The sequence below is a fragment of the Megalobrama amblycephala genome, linkage group LG5, assembly GCF_018812025.1.
Source record: "Megalobrama amblycephala isolate DHTTF-2021 linkage group LG5, ASM1881202v1, whole genome shotgun sequence".
NCBI classification, from domain to species: Eukaryota; Metazoa; Chordata; class Actinopteri; order Cypriniformes; family Xenocyprididae; genus Megalobrama; species Megalobrama amblycephala.
The window spans coordinates 21,104,219-21,121,296 of record NC_063048.1 but is presented as its reverse complement, the minus strand read 5'-3'; the positions used below and the strand labels follow the sequence as shown (position 1 = coordinate 21,121,296).

The following is a 17,078-nucleotide window of genomic DNA, read 5'->3' as shown; positions in this document are numbered from 1 at the left end:
ATTTGTTTTTGTCACATACCGCAAACATCTCCTCACTATGCGCTAGCTGCCTGTCCCCTGAACACACTGTAAAAAAACGCGGTCTCTGTAATCGCCACAAGCTCCGAAAACTGCAATAAAAACAAACTGGTGCAGCCTGGACCACTTAACATAATAAACATGCTCCAGCCAATAACCGACAAGCAGCGTCAATACGCAAGCTACTTACATTTTAAATGCGCGTTCATGACTGTTTCAGGAAGCACGGAGGGGAGGGCCAGGAGGAGTAGGAGGGAGGGTCTAGCTAGCCTCTGTTTTGTTTGACAACACTTCGAACGTCAACAGGAAGTTACTCCGCTCAGAATCGCTTAGAGCGCCTTTAACCAAGAAAATATAATAAATAGAAAAAAGGTACAAATTTATCAACCAGAGTTTTGCATGAGGGTTATAAAACAAAGAAACCACACTGACCACCCACCAATCTCTAACCCAAAAAACATTTATTTCCTTTTCGATCAAGAACCGAGTGTGAATTCTTTAAGTCTTCAGGACAGTTGCAGCGTGTTTGCTTTGTGAAATGCTGTTCTTAGAACAATGAGAAATGGGGCCAGGTTGGGCTGGACATATTACCAGAATAACTGAACATTTAGACATTTCTAGCCTTATTTTTAATTTGGTTGTTCACATTTAAATGTAACTGGCTTATGAAGTGTTTCTTCACAAGGGAAGCATTCCTGTACTGTACATAATGTGAGTGGAGTGTCATCTAGAGGAAGCATTACCATATTGACAGTAACTTTTAGGCAGTCTTAGACCTTCAACCAGAGAAGACTCCTCAAGAACGGCTGATTGAAATCTACCGCAACAACCAAGGCTGAAAAGATCAAAAGCTCAAATATATAGCTGATGCTCTTAGAAGAAAACCTTGAACATTAAGGTGACTCTTTATTAGCTTCTGCTTTTTTCTTGTCCTTCTTCTTCTTCTTTTCTTTTTTCTTCAATTTCTTCTCCTTCTTCTTTCTTTTCTTCTCACTCTTTGTTGATTGTGCATCATCGTCGTCGTCGTCAGTTTTTTCCTTTTTCTCTTTGGATTTGTCTTTACTCTTATCCTTACTGCCTTTGTCCTCAGGCTCGTTTTTGATTTTGATTTTGTCTGTAGGATGAGTGCTTTCATCTCTGTTGCGCTTTCTGTCGGGACTGCGTTCCCTGTGTTCGTGATGAACTCGTGAGGATGTCGCCCTACTGGACGGGCTTTCCCGTCTGTGAGAGGATGTGTGATGCTGGTCTCCGTGTCTCTTAGCATCCCTGTGCTGTTCCTGTGAACCTGTTGTCTGCAAAGATAAAAGAGAAGCTGATGTTTACCAGATGCAGTGTAATGTCATTTAGAGCAAGTGATCCATGGTAAATGGCATTTATATGGTCACCTTATTCCTGTCGCCGCGGCCGTGACTTGCTACATGTCTCTCCGCGCTGTTCATATCCCCGAAGAACTCCTCACAGCGCTGACAGAAGAAACCCATCACTGGGATCAAATCACCACTACCTACAATAAAGATGCATGTTGTATTTAAACTTAACAATTTAAAAACAAAACAAAAAGTTAAACTGGGGGGGAAAAAAACCCCAGAACATCCTTAAATGGTTCAAGTAAAAAAATTAAAAATTGTTGAACCCAAAAAGAAACAATATTATAATAAGGTTCATGGTTAGGATAAATAAGTAGTTGTATTTAAAAAAAAATAAAAACAATATTATATAGTAGCCATTGCCTTTCATAGTATGGAAAAAAAATACTAGAAGTCAGTGGCTACAGTCAACTGTTCTTATGCATATTCTTCAAAATATCTTCTTTTGTGTTCAGTAGAAGAAATAAATTCATAGCGGTTTAGAACAACTTGAGGTTGACTAAATGACAGAATTTTCATTTTTGGGTGAACTATGCCTTTAAAAGTTGTGTGGATCATGATAATTATTTGATACCTTCCTGTTTCATCAGACCCTCCAGTTCCTTCACCAGGTACTCTTTCCTTTTCTTCTGAATCTGTTTCTCTCGTCTCTCTCGCTCCTTCTCACCCATCTTCTAAACAGTCACCGGAGTTCACAGTTAAACTCTTGGGAGGTTGTCATAATACTGTGAGGTAATACTGTTAACAAAGACCTCTACCTTCTCCTCCCGCTTGGATTCATGAGTAGAATGGCTGCTTCCAGAGCGATTACTCCTACTGTCGTCCGTTTTGGATGCTGAAAAAGACAGAAAAAAGTTGAATGCATTACAAGCCCAAAGTTGCTTTGAAATCTTCTAGCTCTTTTTATCATTTTGTATCACTTTTTATACACTCATACAGGCTTTATACAAACTTTTAGGGGGTTTTGAAAAAACCCTTTTGATAATACTTTTTCAAGAGTTTGAAACCCTCTGCTGACATGAATAGAATGTTCAGATTTCAAAACCCCAACTCCGGCGATGTCATCGTAATATTTTCATAGTGAATTATCAAACTTCCAGGTTTCGTTTGATTAAAAGTGTCAACTAAACGAATAAAATTCATAGTGCAAAACATGCTGGCTCTGACCTCTGGACAGTGCTTGCAGCGCCTCCAGGGCTGGTTTGAGCAATGGGAATGAAGCAGCCACTCCTTGTTCTTCCTTTTTCTCCTTTAGTCTGGCAGCCATTTTATAGATGTCAGTCATGCTTGGATTCAGGCCGATGGTCCTCAGGAGGTTTTTCACCTTCTCGCATTCCTCTGGAGTGACTTTCATTGTGCCCAAACCAGTGGGCTGAACGCTAGCAGGCATGCCATGTGCTTTGGGTTCCTGGAGATTGTGAGTCTGCTCTTCTTTACTGAAATGAAGAACCGGAGACCTCGCAGATCTTGTCTGGGCCAACGGAACCGTCACAGCTTGAGGTTTGGATCTCTCCTCTTGCTCTCCATACAGGAATTTCTCTTCATCCTCAACACTCTGGAACGCAGGCTTAGATTCAGGCAGCTGGTTGAGTGTGTTCCAGGATAAGATATTGGAAATGCTGCAGCTGTCTCCACCAGCCCTCTCGTGAGGAAGCAGGGAACCGTAACAGAGTTCAGTTGAGCTTTCAGGTTCAAACCTCGGCTCTGGATTCTGGAAGCCTCCAACTGCAGTCTGATTTCCCAGAAACATTCCCCTTGTGCCATCAGTACTCTATTTACAAAACAAGAGAATTTAAATTACTTCTGGTGCAAATTCTGAATTTGAAATGGTCAACATGATAAAACAAGCATCAATGACAAGCGTGTCAACAACAAAGAAAAGGAAGTCTTTTTAAAAATACAGTAATATGACAATTTCTAAAAAATGTACTCTTTGCAAGTTGATTCCAGGTTTAAATTTACAGACTTAAATTTTTTTTTTTTTTTTTTTTTTTTTTTAACATGGAAAACACCTTAAAAATTATATATATATATATATATATATATATATATATATATATATATATATATATATCATGTTGAAGTTTATTTATATGAAAGTAAAAATATGTACATATATTATTTTTTTTACATTTCACTGTTCTTTTCACTTTTTTTTTTTTTTTTTTTACATCTTTACAATTCATACATATCATTACATTTTTACCAGATTAATATAAGGTTGTCAAACTACTTGATTAGAAGTTTCGTTTCCTTTTAATTAGGCCTGTTCCTTTATTCTAAAATAAAGAATTTAAAATATGTTTTTACTTAAAGCCCTCAAATAACTATCAAAATTAATTTTATTCATTTATTTTTTATTAAAAACATGCTCATGTTTATTCAAGTCTTTATGAATTGCATTTTAATGAATTTTTAAAGCTACTTTTACACTTTTTTTTTTTTTTTTGGGCGATTCCCCAGAGGTTTGCCATTTTGAATGATCTATGGTCATTTTTTCTCGTTCACGCTACCCACATCTGGAGCTACTTTTCTCTGCATGCAGATTTGATGTGACAAGCACGGGTGAAGGATTCATATATGTTTTTTCCCGCAAAATCTGCCTCAGTAGCTCCAAAATATAAATCATTATTATAAGGACTTTAAGGATTTTTTTTGCACTCTGTCATTAATACATTTTTTTATTTAAAAAAGTTACATAGCGTAACTTTAATCAACACAAAAAAAGTCATATCAATGACCTATATACAAAGAAAAAAAAAAAAGAAAAAAAAAAAAAAGAATATTGGTGTGCACCTGGTCTCTATGGAGGGCATTCTTGACCATAGGCAGGTGCTTCTCCAGATCTTTGTTCTGTAGGATCTGTCTTAGTCCATGAAACAGATCAGGCATGGCGTTAGCGCCCAGACTCACTCCGCTGCTGGTGCTGCTAGAGCTGTGATTGCCTTCTGCGGTCCCTCTGTAAGACTGTTTGGTCTGACTGGGGCTCAGACGTGACTGACTCTTACTGTTCGTTACGCTCTTCCCGTGGCTGCGACTACGGCTCCGACTCCTCGCACGACTTTTGGCCCTTGTGCGGCTTTTAGCACGACTGCGACTACGGCTACGTGTTCTGCTGCGAGCTCGACTCTTTCCGCGACTCCGAGCTCGACTACGACCCCGGCTCCTTCCATGACTCCTGCTGCGACTGCGTGGTCGGCTCTTCCCTCTGCTCCGACTTCGTGCTCGGCTGGGATGCTTGTCTGCAGTGCGATCACTGGTGTCACTTTTATCTGCTGCCAGCTCAATGCGGTCACCTGACTGCAGGATTCTGAGAAATTCCTCTGCCTTTTTCCTTCATTGAGACACAATGAAATGGATTTAGGGTTAATTAACAGTTTATCTGTACACACACACACACACATATAAACATGGTAATATTAAATATATATATATATATATATATATATATATATATATATATATATATATATATATATATATATATATATATATATATATATATAACCACTAAAAAGTTTTACCATTTTTAATATTACAAAAGATTTCTATTACAAATAAAAGTCACTTAATACAGAAAAAAAGTATCAAAGTTTAAAAAGTTAAGCAGCACACCTATTTTAAAAATTGATAAAAAATAAGATTATAACAGATGAGAAGCAATTCAGCATTTTAGACTGATTTCTGAAAGATCATGTGACACTGAAGACTGGAGTAATGATGCTGAAAATTCAGCTTTGCCATCACAGGAATAAATTAAATTTTAAAGTAGATTGATTCTATTTATATTGTAATAATATTCAAATTGTAATAATAATAATAAAAAAAAAAAAAAAGTGACATGTAGCCAAGGATGGTGTCCCATACTTGGAATTCGTGCTCTGAATTTCACTCATCCAAGTGCGCGCGCACACACACACACACACACACACACACACACACACACACACGCACACACACACAGCAGTGAGTACTGAACACACGTACAGCGCTGCAGACAGTTTTGCTGCGGCGCCCAGGGAGGACTATGACCACCTTCCTAATACTGTGTTGGTCCAGAGAATACCGTTTCCATGAAAGGGTGTACATGGTCTGCAACAATGCTTAGGTAGGTGGTACGTGTCAAAGTAATGGTCTAGTTCTGTTGCTCACGTGCCCACTGTTGGTGCTTTCACCGTTGGACAGGGGTCAGCATGGGCACCCTGATAGGTCTGCAGCTATGCAGCCCCATATGCAACAAACTGTGATGCACTATGTATTCTGACAGCTTTTCATCAGAACCAGCATTAATTCTTGAGCAATTTGAGCTTCAGTAGTTCATCTGTTGGATCGGACTACACGGACCAGCCTTCGGTCCCCACATGCATCAGTGAGCCTTGGCCGCCCATGACCCTGTTGTCGGTTCACCACTGTTCCTTCTTTGAACCACTTTTGATAGATCCTGACCACTGCAGACCAGGAACACCCCACAAGAGCTGCAGTTTTGGAGATGCTCTGATCCAGTCGTCTAACCATCACAATTTGGCCCTTGTCAAACTCGCTCAAATCCTTACGCTTGCCAATTTTTCTTGCTTCTAACACATCAACTTTGAGGACAAAAATGTAACTTGCTGCCTAATATATCCCACCCACTAACAGGTGCCGTAATGAAGAGATAATCAGTGTTATTCACTTCACCTGTCAGTGGTCATAATGTTATGCCTGATCGGTATATATGCTCTACACACACACACATATACACGCACATATATATATATATATATATATATATATATATATATATATATATATATATATATATATATATATATATATATACAGTGGTTGGACAATGAAACTGAAACACCTGGTTTTAGACCACAATAATTTATTAGTATGGTGTAGGGCCTCCTTTTGCAGCCAATACAGCATCAATTCATCTTGGGAATGACAGATACAAGTCCTTCACAGTGGCCAGAGGGATTTCGAGCCATTCCAGAACAGTGGCCAGGTCATGTGATGCTGGTGGAGGAAAACGTTTTCTGACTTGTTCAACTTCACTTTCATGTTCATCAAACCATTAGGTGCACATGGTCCTCCAGAATGGCTCAGTAGTCCTTGGCATTGACGCGCCTATCAGGCACAGTAGGGAATGCCATGATATTGCAGCCCAAACCATCGCTGACAGCAACAGTCGGGGTGTTAAGCCTCTTTGGGGCTTCCCACGGATGTGTGAAAGACAGTGAAGGTGGACTCATCAGAACAATACACGTTTCACATTGTCAACAGCCCAAGATTTGCACTTTTGGCACCAATGAAAAGTGTTTTTTGATACAATCCAGGTTAGTACTGGACATCAATCCCTTTCAGACAGTCTCCCTGGATACCATAGCTCTAGATACACCTCAATGACTTGCTGTCCTGTCACAGATGAGACAGCGAGACGCCAACCAACAATTTGTCCTCTGACATGTCTCCCATTATGTTGTGTGGATTGCAATATTTTATGTACAGCTGTGCTATTGCTCTGCTAATTCAAACTTCACACTCTGCTCTTACTGATGGAGTGTACAATCAGCAAAGACGCATAAAGTCCACGCATATACACGAAACCTCCAACACTATATTGGCCAGTGTTTCAGTTTCATAGCCCAACCCCTGTATGCATGTTGTATGTGTGTATATATTATATATTTAGGTTGGACACTGCTTTAATCCTTTCTACATTTGTAAAAACATCTGTATCTTTAAATTTAAATTAATCTGAATCTCTTTGTTCAGTTTCTCATACCTGACTTCTTGGTTTTGCTCATCTAGACTTTTAGTTGACCAGCTTAGTGAAGACTGATTTGAAGGTGTGAGCTGAGAGCTGATGCTCGTGGATCCACTCTGGTCAGCAGTGTGGCTGTTGAAGGGTCGGTTCTGCAGGACGGAGACAGGAATGAAAAGACTAACAGAAATATCACAACATACTGACAAATAACATGTTCATATTAATATAAAGATGTGAAAGATTCATATAATATCTAGTACAAAGGTCTTGAGAACACAATGAAAATCTGGGATTTGTGTCATATAAACCTAGATTAGATTTTTATATCCAAAATGTTTAATCAAAGAGAAGTATGAAATTGTATTCAAATATCTGCAGGTCACCAATCAAGCAAGCACATTTGTGACGTTGTTAATGCATGCAAGTAGATTTAAATTAAGTATGACATCCTGCAGGATATTCCTTGAAATTGCATGCCAACTACCCACATAAAATCAATCCAGAGAGCATTCAAAAAGAAAATGCATCACTTACATGGAATCCAAAGATATATTGTTAATTAAAAAAAAAAAAAAAAACTATTCCATCAGGTGGATCTAGACACATGAAAATACTGACTGGTTTTATGATTGCCGGTAAAAACACGCACCTCGTAGAATGATTCTCTGTTGTAGTTTTCATTCCCTGCTCCGTACGGGCGTCCCGGAGGAGGACCCTGCTGTGGAGCGCAGTACTGAGGCCCCGGAGGAACCCCAAAAGGAGGACAGAACGGCGGAGGTCCAAATGATGCCGCGGGGTGTCCGAAACCTGACGGGGGGACCGGTGCTCGATGGTAGTCTGGGTTCGACGGACCTCGATACATCTTTGTGCATAAAATTCTGATCAATACATGTGTAGCTGCAACGAGTTTATTTTTCCATTCACTCTTGAGCTCCTGTGTGTCTACATGAATCTAAGCACAGCCACAGCGCCGTCTGCAGGACTGGAACCACAGCGCAGATCGCAAACGCGACTCTAAACTGATGCCTGTTCAAAACTCTTTCAAAGACTTTTAAAAGTACTAAAAAAAAAAAACACTCATACAAAGGAAAATGCCAAAATAATTACAAAATTTCAATAAATGTTTGGTACGGTTTTTTTTATTCAAATCCTCCAGAACATATAGACCACAAACTTTTCTCCATGTAAATATGCATATGGAATTTAGCCAATATTAAATAAGTTATGAAATTAAATGAATGATTCATTTCATAATTTAATTAATAATATTTTTAATTTAATTTTTAATTTTCTTTAAGATAATTTGAGAAGCCAAAAAAGTACATTTAGGACAGACTTTTGGAAATATAATCCGGCATATTTATGGTCGGCTAAAAGGAGGACCCCATATGCCAACCTAGCATTGCAGTCGTTACGGCTGCTAGAGGGAGTGATTTACAATGGAGTTTACCGATGTACTTGATTCCTTGGAGGACCTGGGGTAGGTGAATCAAACCTCCCGTTATAAACTTTGTTTGTTTTTTCGTTTTATCAGCCGGTTTGATTTTCGGTGTAACGCCATAAATTTGAGCTCGTGCTCGCATGTCCCTGCACGCCGGTGCTCTGCATGATCTGAGAAACAGAAACAATTCCCCTATTATAAACGGCTGCTGATTGAATCTGCTTTAAGTTGTTCATTTCAAATGTTTTGTACTCCGTGACCTGTAGTCTGCCATATATCAGAGCTGGGGTTATTGGCACATGCGTTTGACAGCATGATTTCTATAATCAATGCCGGGCCGTGCAGCGTCAGCAGTGCTCAAATATCTCAAATCTCCAGTGCCATAAATAGCCTGAATCATCATAGCCTAAATGAACACACCTCTGTCAGTCACCACATTCCCAGCTCCCAAAGTGTCAGACGAGTTTACAACAACATCAAGTCTAGACTGTTCTAGAATCAGTGCAGAACTGGCAGGAATGGGTGGGTTATTTAATAGGTAAATTATTGTTAATGCTATTTGAGCACCAGAAATAACTGTTGTATAATGTTCTGTATTTTCTTCATTTAAAGCATTTAACTTATTAAATAAATAACAGAGCTAAGATCTGTTGCAACATCATCGGGTTAGCAGAGAAAGTGCAGAATGACCTAGGACTGTCTCAAAATGCAAACATAGTGCTCAGAGTATGTGTGTATGTGTGTTTGCAGATACCAGGGGCCACTCCTAGAGGACGGAGCGCTTGAGATAGCGGTGACTGGTGGTGCTGCATCTCCAGAGTTCACTAAACTGTGTGCGTGGCTTGTGTCTGAGCTGAAGCTCTATTGCAAACTAGAGGAGAATGTGCACGCGACTAACTGTAAGTGTGATCCCGCACACATAATCAAACTGGTTTCCAGGGGGCCTCAAGTGGGTGCTAGGGGATCTGTGAAAAAGAATGATTTATTAATATATAATAGATTTAATTTAATGTAATTAATTTGACATTTCTGTTGTATGTTTTCCAATGACTTATCTGTAATAATAATGACAGTTACTTTATGTATATAGAATTATTATTTAGGAAAGGGGTCCCTCACAAAGGGAAATATCATGTATAGGCATCCTTCCTTGGCATCAAAATATTCGAAACCCTGATCTATGGGACCAATGAAGTATCGATCAGTATGTGAATTCTGGGTTTTTACTCTCTGGAAGTGTTCCTGCAAAACAAAACAAAAGGCTAAATTCTTAGGATTATTCTGATGTTGGTTTGGGTGTGGCATGCGCAGGTCCAAGCGAGGGTGAGGGGTTTCAGCTGGAGATGAGTGGACTTTTATCTGAGATGTGCTGTCCATATCCTGCTCTCACCACTGGAGAGGTCACCAAACGTCTGCTGAATGCAAACAACTGCCTGTTACTGCTAGGTATGTAAACAAAACCATCTGCTCATTCTTGTGCCTCTTTACAGTATAAACCTTTTTAAAATGGTGCTATTGGAGTATTGAATTACTTGAGATATATATATATTTTAACTTGATGTACTAAAATTAACTGAAATAAAAATAAAAAGTATATAGACATATAAAAAAATTACTAAGAGTTTAACTTAAATGAAAATGGAAAATATAAGCATAACTAATTCAAAAAATTAACAGAAACTATAGTATCTCAATAGGTATGATTCCATCCACCTATTTTTATGTGCATTTTGGGATATCGCATCTTAAACTGCTGGATGGAAATGCCAAAATGCGCATAAATTCTAAAAATGTGCATAAAAAACTTGCGCTCGTTTGAGTCAGATACATTTTTTTTATCCAATAAGAAAACATGCGCATAAACTACGATGGAAACACATTTACAGAAATTAAATTCCTCGATGTGCATCAAAAAAATCATTTGACTTTGCGCGATGGGACGGCATAACTGGACCAATCAGCAGAACAATCTCGTTGCAAAGCATCTGAAATGCTGTCGTGGTCATTCAGAAGTCTGTCGTCAAAGTGGTTCGGTATAATTCCTCCCAGAACTGTCTTACAAACATTTTGTTCTCTTTGACTGACTGGATGGAAACGGTGCTTTATTCGCAAATGCTTTATGCGATATTGCAATTTTGCGCACAAGTTAAATTCGCAACTTTGGATGGAAACGTAGTTGGTGACATCCATGTTTTTTCATACTCGTATAATTCTTCCAGGCTTCTTGATCTCTGAGCTCGAGTCGTCCAGGATGACCCTGGTGAACCATCCCCAGAAGAAGGTGCAGGAGAGTAGTGTTTTCATAGAGCTGAAGGGCATCTGTATGGCTCTGGGCATGTCCAAACCTCCTGCCAACATCACCATGTTCCAGTTCTTCAGTGGGATTGAGAAAAAGGTGAGGTTTATTCACTGGTGATTTTATATTATTTTATACATCTAATGCGTGCCCACGCATTGGGTCACTATTGTATTTGTGCATAGAACCTCTGTGTTATTTTGGAATTATTTATATACTATTATAGTATCTATTCATATTTTGAATTAACTTTTTTTTTTTTCAGTTTTTCATGAGAGTCATTGTTTATTTGTACATTGAGTGAGTATGTTCAAATCAAATGCAATTTTCCCTCAGCTGAAAGAAGCTTTGTCCAAGGTCCCTCCATCTCATATAGGAGAACCACTACTGAAGAAACCACTGGGTCCTGTACATTGGGTAAGCTCTGATTTTGATTTTATCTTCTAAAATTACTAAATTAATGTTTAAATTTGAACATTGTGTTAAATGTTTTTATTGAAATGCATTTTTTTTTTACCTCCAGGAGAAAATTGAAGCAATAAACCAAGCACTTGTGAATGAGTATGAAGTCAGAAGAAAGATGTTGCTGAAGCGACTGGATGTGACCGTGCAATCTTTTGGCTGGTCAGAAAGAGCCAAGGTAGCAGAATCTACCTTTTACTTGATGTATAACTTAAAACAAGTTTACTCTGATTAAGCTATAAGAATGAACAAAAATGTGGTGTAAGTGAAATTTAAAATCACTTTGCTTTGTAATTCTTTTCAGACACGTGCTGATAAACTTTCAAAAGTGTACCAGCCTCTTCGTGTGGGGCTGGCCACTAAAACCAGAGTATCTGTGGCTCACCTGTTTGCTGCTAGAGAGGATTTATCAAAGATCCTGAGAACCAGCAGTGGTCACATCAGGGAGAAGTCGGCCTGTGCCATTAACAAGGTGGGTTAGTTTTGAACGTATTTTCACCAATGTTGAAAACTACGGTTACTGAGAGAGCTCAACGCACTGCAACTGAAGAAAACATATGCAAATAGAAAAAACACCAGCAAATCAAGGTTTTCATCAGTGTGACAACACGTGCTGCAAATACTCAGACCACAACCAAATAGAGAAATGCGCTGCAAATACTCACAACGCAACCAAACCGAAGAAACTAGGGATGCACCGATGTATCGGCTGCTGATATTTATCAGTCGATTTTTGCTCAATTTACAACCATTGGCTTTAGCAGGAAAAAGGCTGATATAACAAACCGATGGTTTATTAATTAACTGCGTGAAGGCACTGAGCTGTTTAATGACATTTGTGTAATCCTAGCGCTGCTGTCTGCGCTTTAATGCTAATAAAATAACAAAAGATCGCACACTGTTCTTGACTAAGCAACTTTTGTAACTTTCATAAGTGTAGCAGACCCCCATCTGAATGATGACCAAACCTTTACTGATGTTTTATTAAGTTTATTGCGTTCATTTTCACTCCAAAAAAATCACCATAAGAGCTAAGCAAGAAGTGCACATTAAAATCTCTCTCTCCACTGCATTATCATCAACACACAGCGAATTACACAAAACGCTTATTACAACTAACAGTCAATAAATACATACAGATCTTTTCTGGGGGTGCTAAATAAACTTTAAATCTGCAAAATATCTCTGAAGAACTGCGTGCACTCCTTGTCATTACCGTAGAACACCCGTCAAAATAAGAGTCCTGCCTTACGCCTGTTTCACACATAATCCGTCTGCAGTGCGTATGCGTTGCGTATTTTTTTTACGCACCCATGTTAACGGATTAGAGCGTTCACACTGCACGCGGTTGCGGTCCGTCATTGCGTTCCAGGAGCGGTGCGTCTGCAGCAGTGCAGCGATCGTTTACGTACAGAGTCTATTTTTGCAGATTGTGTATGGGCAAAATGAACATGGATTGACCTGAAATTGTAAAAAAAAAAAAAAAAAAAAAAAAAAAAAAGAAATTATGCACATTTAAACTACTTTGTACATTTAGTACATTACATAAAGAATTTTTTTTTTAATGATTTAACACCATGCCAGCAACAAGCTATGTTCATGCCAAAAGGAAACATTTCAATTTCACAGTTCAGTTGTATCATTTCAAAACAATTATTTTATTTTTAAAAAATGAACAGTGTTTACTTGCATAATGCGATCAGATATGTTTTTCCCCATCGTTTCCCCCGTCACTTTGCAGCTAAATGTCATTAGCATGTAGGTGTATACATTTAAGTTTACACATTAAATAGCTCGTTGTACATACATTTGTATGTGTAATTAGTATGCTACATGTCATTTATATAGGGCAGACCGTGAAGTAGTTATAAAACGTCTTAATGTATCAATGTACATCTAAATAAGTATGTTGAAAGTGTACATAGTGTATAAATATAAATCTGGAGGACACGTTACAATTTTGATGAATTTTCATTTTAGTAAATATTATACATTTCTACATTTTGAATATAGAAATGCAAATTTTAGTTTAAATGTCTATGTACTTTATGCAATTATTATTTTTATTATATATTATCAATGTCAATGGGGAACTTGCGGCCTAATTGTTAGTTTGACTCGAACAGTCTCGTAGCGCACTGCAAACGTGTGCTGTGTGAAAGCACAATGGCCGCTTCCTGCTTCAGCAACACATACGCACTGCATACGGACCGCACACGCACTGCAGATGGATTATGTGTGAAACAGGCGTTAGTAAAGGAGATAATGCAGATCTCATACATATTTAACTTAAAAAAAATTTAAAATGTATACAAAAACTAATTAGAAGATTAATCATAATAAAGTCTGTTACATTAAAGGATTAATATGTATTTAACTTATACAGTGAAAATATGCAGTGCTATTTTACATTTGTTTACTTTATTTCTGTACCTGAAAACTATTAAACCTAAAAAACACTGTTTACTTCATATATATCTACTATTTTTTTATATAAAATATATATATATATATATATATATATATATATATATATATATATATATATATATATATATATATATATATATATACTATCTATTTTGATGACACAATTTCAAAACACAGGAAGTGACAAAAATCGGTATCAGACAATAATTGTTTGTAGCCCCAAAAAATCCTATCAGTGCATCCCTAACAGAAACGGTGCAAATAATCACAATGCAACCAAATACAGAAACGCTTCAAATACTCACAACGCATCCAAATGCAGAAACGTGCTGCAAATACTCACAACACGTTCAAATACAGAAATGCTGCAAATAATCTCACGCAACCAAATACAGAAACACGCTGCAAATACTCACAACTCATTCAAATACAATAATGCTGCAAATGCTCACACGCAACCAAATACAGAAACGCTTCAAATACTCACAACGCATCCAAATAGGGCTGCACGATTAATTGCACGAGATTGTCATGCGTGTCTCATCAGTAAAGCCGGTTCTGTGATTAGCGGTAAATGTCCATCACCTGCTTTCAAATGGAGCGGCACTTAATATACAGAGCCGTAGTTCGCGGACAAGCTGTGTCTGGACCTGACTACAACGTAGCCCAGGAGACAATGGGCCTACAGATCCAGTTCTGGCTGCATCTATAATTCAGATTTTTAATCCCCGTATCCGCTTACATATATTTATATATAATCTATTTTTAATCTCTAGAATAAAAATGTATAATTCAGATTTTGATCTCCATATCCATTTACATATATTATATATATCTTCCAAGGGGTTTTTCCCTCCTAGGACTTTTTTCCCAGTGTTAACACGCTGGGTTTTTCTCCTAGGGGGTTTTTTCCACCCCTGGGAGTCAGCCGACATTGGCTTAATGTAGCACCATCTTGTATATGTTACATATTACCACGCTTGTTTGTACAGCTTATTTTTAACCACTTCCCTTTTTTCTGTGCTTCTAATATGTAAAGCTGCTTTGAAACAATTACCAATTGTAAAAGCGCTATATAAATAAATTTGACTTGACTTGACTTGACAAGCTACGCAATATCGTGTTCATAATCGCAGATGAATCGCTTTCGATTGCGAACGCGATATTGCGTAGCTTGTCCGCGAACTACGGCTCTGTATATTAAGTGCCACTCCATTTGAAAGCAGGTGATGGACATTTACCGCTAATCACAGAACCGGCTTTACTGACGAGACACGCATGACAAAAGCATGCAATTAATCGTGCAGCCCTACATCCAAATACAGAAACGTGCTGCAAATACTCACAACATGTTCAAATACAGTAAAATGTTAATACATTTTAACATCTTGATTGTATGTGCGTTGTTAGTATTTGCAGTGCATTTCAGTATATGGTTGTGTTTTGAGTATTTGAAGCACATGTTGTCAAACTGATTAATATGTTTTTGTAATTTGCTGGTGTTTTCTTCAGTTGCAGCACATTGAAAACTTGGCCACCGTAGAAAACAGTTGTGCTGCTTAATATTTTTGTGGAAACTGTGATACATTTTGTTTCAGGATTGTTTGATGAATAGAACGTTCAAAAGAACAGCATTTATTTGAAATAGAAATGTTTTGCAACATTATACTGTCATTTTTGATCAATTTAATTCAAGCTTCCTGAATAGAACTTTTGAATGGTAGTGTACATACCAGTGAATTTATTATTCTTACATTTATTAGGTCCTGATGGGTCGTGTGCCGGATCGAGGAGGGAGACCTAATGAGATCGAACCCCCACCTCCGGAGATGCCTACGTGGCAGAAACGGCAAGATGGTCCACAAGGGGGCGGCGGAGGACAGTACTACTCCAGTGGTGGAGGAGGAAGAGGCGGTGGACGAGGTGGTTATGACCAGCAGCAGGGCAGCCGCGGTGGTCATGACAGAGGAGGTGGAGGCGGCAGAGGTGGGAGAGGAGACCACCGTGGTGATAAAGCTCAGGGGAACTGGCAGGATGGCTCTGGCGGAGGTGGATACCAGGGTCATAACCAGGATCGCGGATATCGAAGCGGTTATGGAGGAGGGGGTGGCTACCATGGAGGCCAGCAGGGGTCGGGATACCAAGGAGGAGGCTACCAAGGAGGCCAGCAAGGACCGGGGTACCAAGGCGGAGGCTACCAAGGCGGAGGTGGGAGTTTCCAGCACGAGGGCTACTATCAGGATGGAGGACGACCCCAGGAGAGAGGTGGAAGGGGTGGGCGTGGGGGTAGAGGGCGGGGAAGAGGAAGTGGGCAGGGAGGAGGATGGGGTGGAAGAGGAGGGCAGAATTTTAACCAAGGCGGGCAGTTTGAGCAGTTCTTTCAGCAAGGTGGGCACCAGTATAACCAGGCCGGCTTTGGCCAGGGAAGACAGTTTACTAGCTGAAAAAAGACGGTTACTGCGATCTACAGCTTCGAAGAAGACCCACAATTCTCTGAGGGTGGGAGACTGAGAGAGACGCAGGCCTCTGAATGAGCAGATAGGCATTACATCTCATCATTTCCATGGTGCCTCTGGAGTCTGCTTTACCGAGATCTCTGATTGAACAATGTGCTTCTGCATGTGTACGGTTGGTCTAAACGGTTCTGCTTCCACCAGACAATTCAGACTACTTCACTTATTTAGAAGTGCGTGGTTGGGTTGCCAAAAAACCCCAGGATGAACTTTGTGTTGCTGGGTTTGTTTTCATCTTCCTTCTTCATTGATGATTGACATCGGTCGAGTCTACTGCCTGATCTACGCTGCCTGACTCTGAATCTGAAGAAGCCTTATCTTAGAGAAGCTATGAAACTTTTTGTTATTCTAGTTTTATTTATGGAATTGTTACTTTGACTTCATTAGTTCTCAATGTCCATCCTGTAATTTCAATGATCAGCACTAAAAAAAATTTCTTTTTGGTCTCCCCCAATGAGGTTTTGTTTAACTTGTGAGTAAAAAGGTCAGTTGATTTCTTGATGCCCACATGAGAATGTTCATTTTCTGACTGTGTGGAAATCCTGAGCTTGATTGACTGAGATGAATTGAGCTTTCTGCTGTTTGGGGAAACAATGTTTGAAGGTTTTTGAATGATTAAATAAACTGTAAAGAAATACTGTCTTGGTGTCAAATATTTTTATTGCCAAAAAACTGACACGTTTTAAATGAAGAGGACAAGTTCTTTAATTTTTCTTATTGTCATTTATTATGGCAGTAAATATCAGCAGTTACAATGACGAAAACAACTTAAATACAAGAATTCTACAGAAATTATGCA

General features: G+C 38.8%; 2 protein-coding genes across 3 annotated transcripts; one reads left to right on the top strand and one right to left on the bottom strand.

The window, feature by feature from the left end:
• Nucleotides 1-460: 460 nt before the first annotated feature.
• si:ch211-195b21.5 (serine/arginine repetitive matrix protein 2) lies at nucleotides 461-8,113 on the bottom strand. Of its 2 annotated transcripts, none has more exons than XM_048191169.1 (8): nucleotides 7,787-8,113; nucleotides 7,156-7,286; nucleotides 4,182-4,719; nucleotides 2,553-3,156; nucleotides 2,144-2,220; nucleotides 1,960-2,056; nucleotides 1,404-1,522; nucleotides 461-1,310 (listed from the first exon to the last, which is right to left on the bottom strand). In XM_048191169.1, the coding sequence occupies exons 1-8, from the start codon at nucleotides 7,997-7,999 to the stop codon at nucleotides 912-914; spliced, it is 2,178 nt and encodes a 725-aa protein (XP_048047126.1). In that variant the 5' UTR covers nucleotides 8,000-8,113; the 3' UTR covers nucleotides 461-911. The 2 variants fall into 2 exon arrangements, with proteins under 2 accessions (XP_048047126.1, XP_048047125.1); XM_048191168.1 differs by having other exon boundaries at nucleotides 1,960-2,059; nucleotides 7,787-8,112.
• A 363-nt stretch (nucleotides 8,114-8,476) lies between these two features.
• Nucleotides 8,477-16,914, top strand: fam98a (family with sequence similarity 98 member A). Its single transcript, XM_048191166.1, has 8 exons — nucleotides 8,477-8,617; nucleotides 9,329-9,477; nucleotides 9,890-10,024; nucleotides 10,798-10,973; nucleotides 11,211-11,291; nucleotides 11,398-11,514; nucleotides 11,641-11,808; nucleotides 15,530-16,914. The coding sequence occupies exons 1-8, from the start codon at nucleotides 8,577-8,579 to the stop codon at nucleotides 16,208-16,210; spliced, it is 1,548 nt and encodes a 515-aa protein (XP_048047123.1). The 5' UTR covers nucleotides 8,477-8,576; the 3' UTR covers nucleotides 16,211-16,914.
• The last annotated feature ends 164 nt before the right edge of the window (nucleotides 16,915-17,078 follow it).

Excerpts from the sequence above, each read along its gene's own strand:
- si:ch211-195b21.5 (XM_048191168.1), bottom strand. The coding sequence starts at position 7,999 with ATGTATCGAGGTCCGTCGAACCCAGACTACCATCGAGCACCGGTCCCC. Across the intron at positions 7,287-7,786 it reads ACAGAGAATCATTCTACGAG|AACCGACCCTTCAACAGCCA; the intron begins GTGCGTGTTTTT and ends TCCGTCCTGCAG. Across the intron at positions 2,221-2,552 it reads GCTGCAAGCACTGTCCAGAG|CATCCAAAACGGACGACAGT; the intron begins GTCAGAGCCAGC and ends TGTCTTTTTCAG.
- fam98a (XM_048191166.1), top strand. The coding sequence starts at position 8,577 with ATGGAGTTTACCGATGTACTTGATTCCTTGGAGGACCTGGG. Across the intron at positions 10,974-11,210 it reads TCAGTGGGATTGAGAAAAAG|CTGAAAGAAGCTTTGTCCAA; the intron begins GTGAGGTTTATT and ends ATTTTCCCTCAG. Across the intron at positions 11,292-11,397 it reads CACTGGGTCCTGTACATTGG|GAGAAAATTGAAGCAATAAA; the intron begins GTAAGCTCTGAT and ends TTTTACCTCCAG.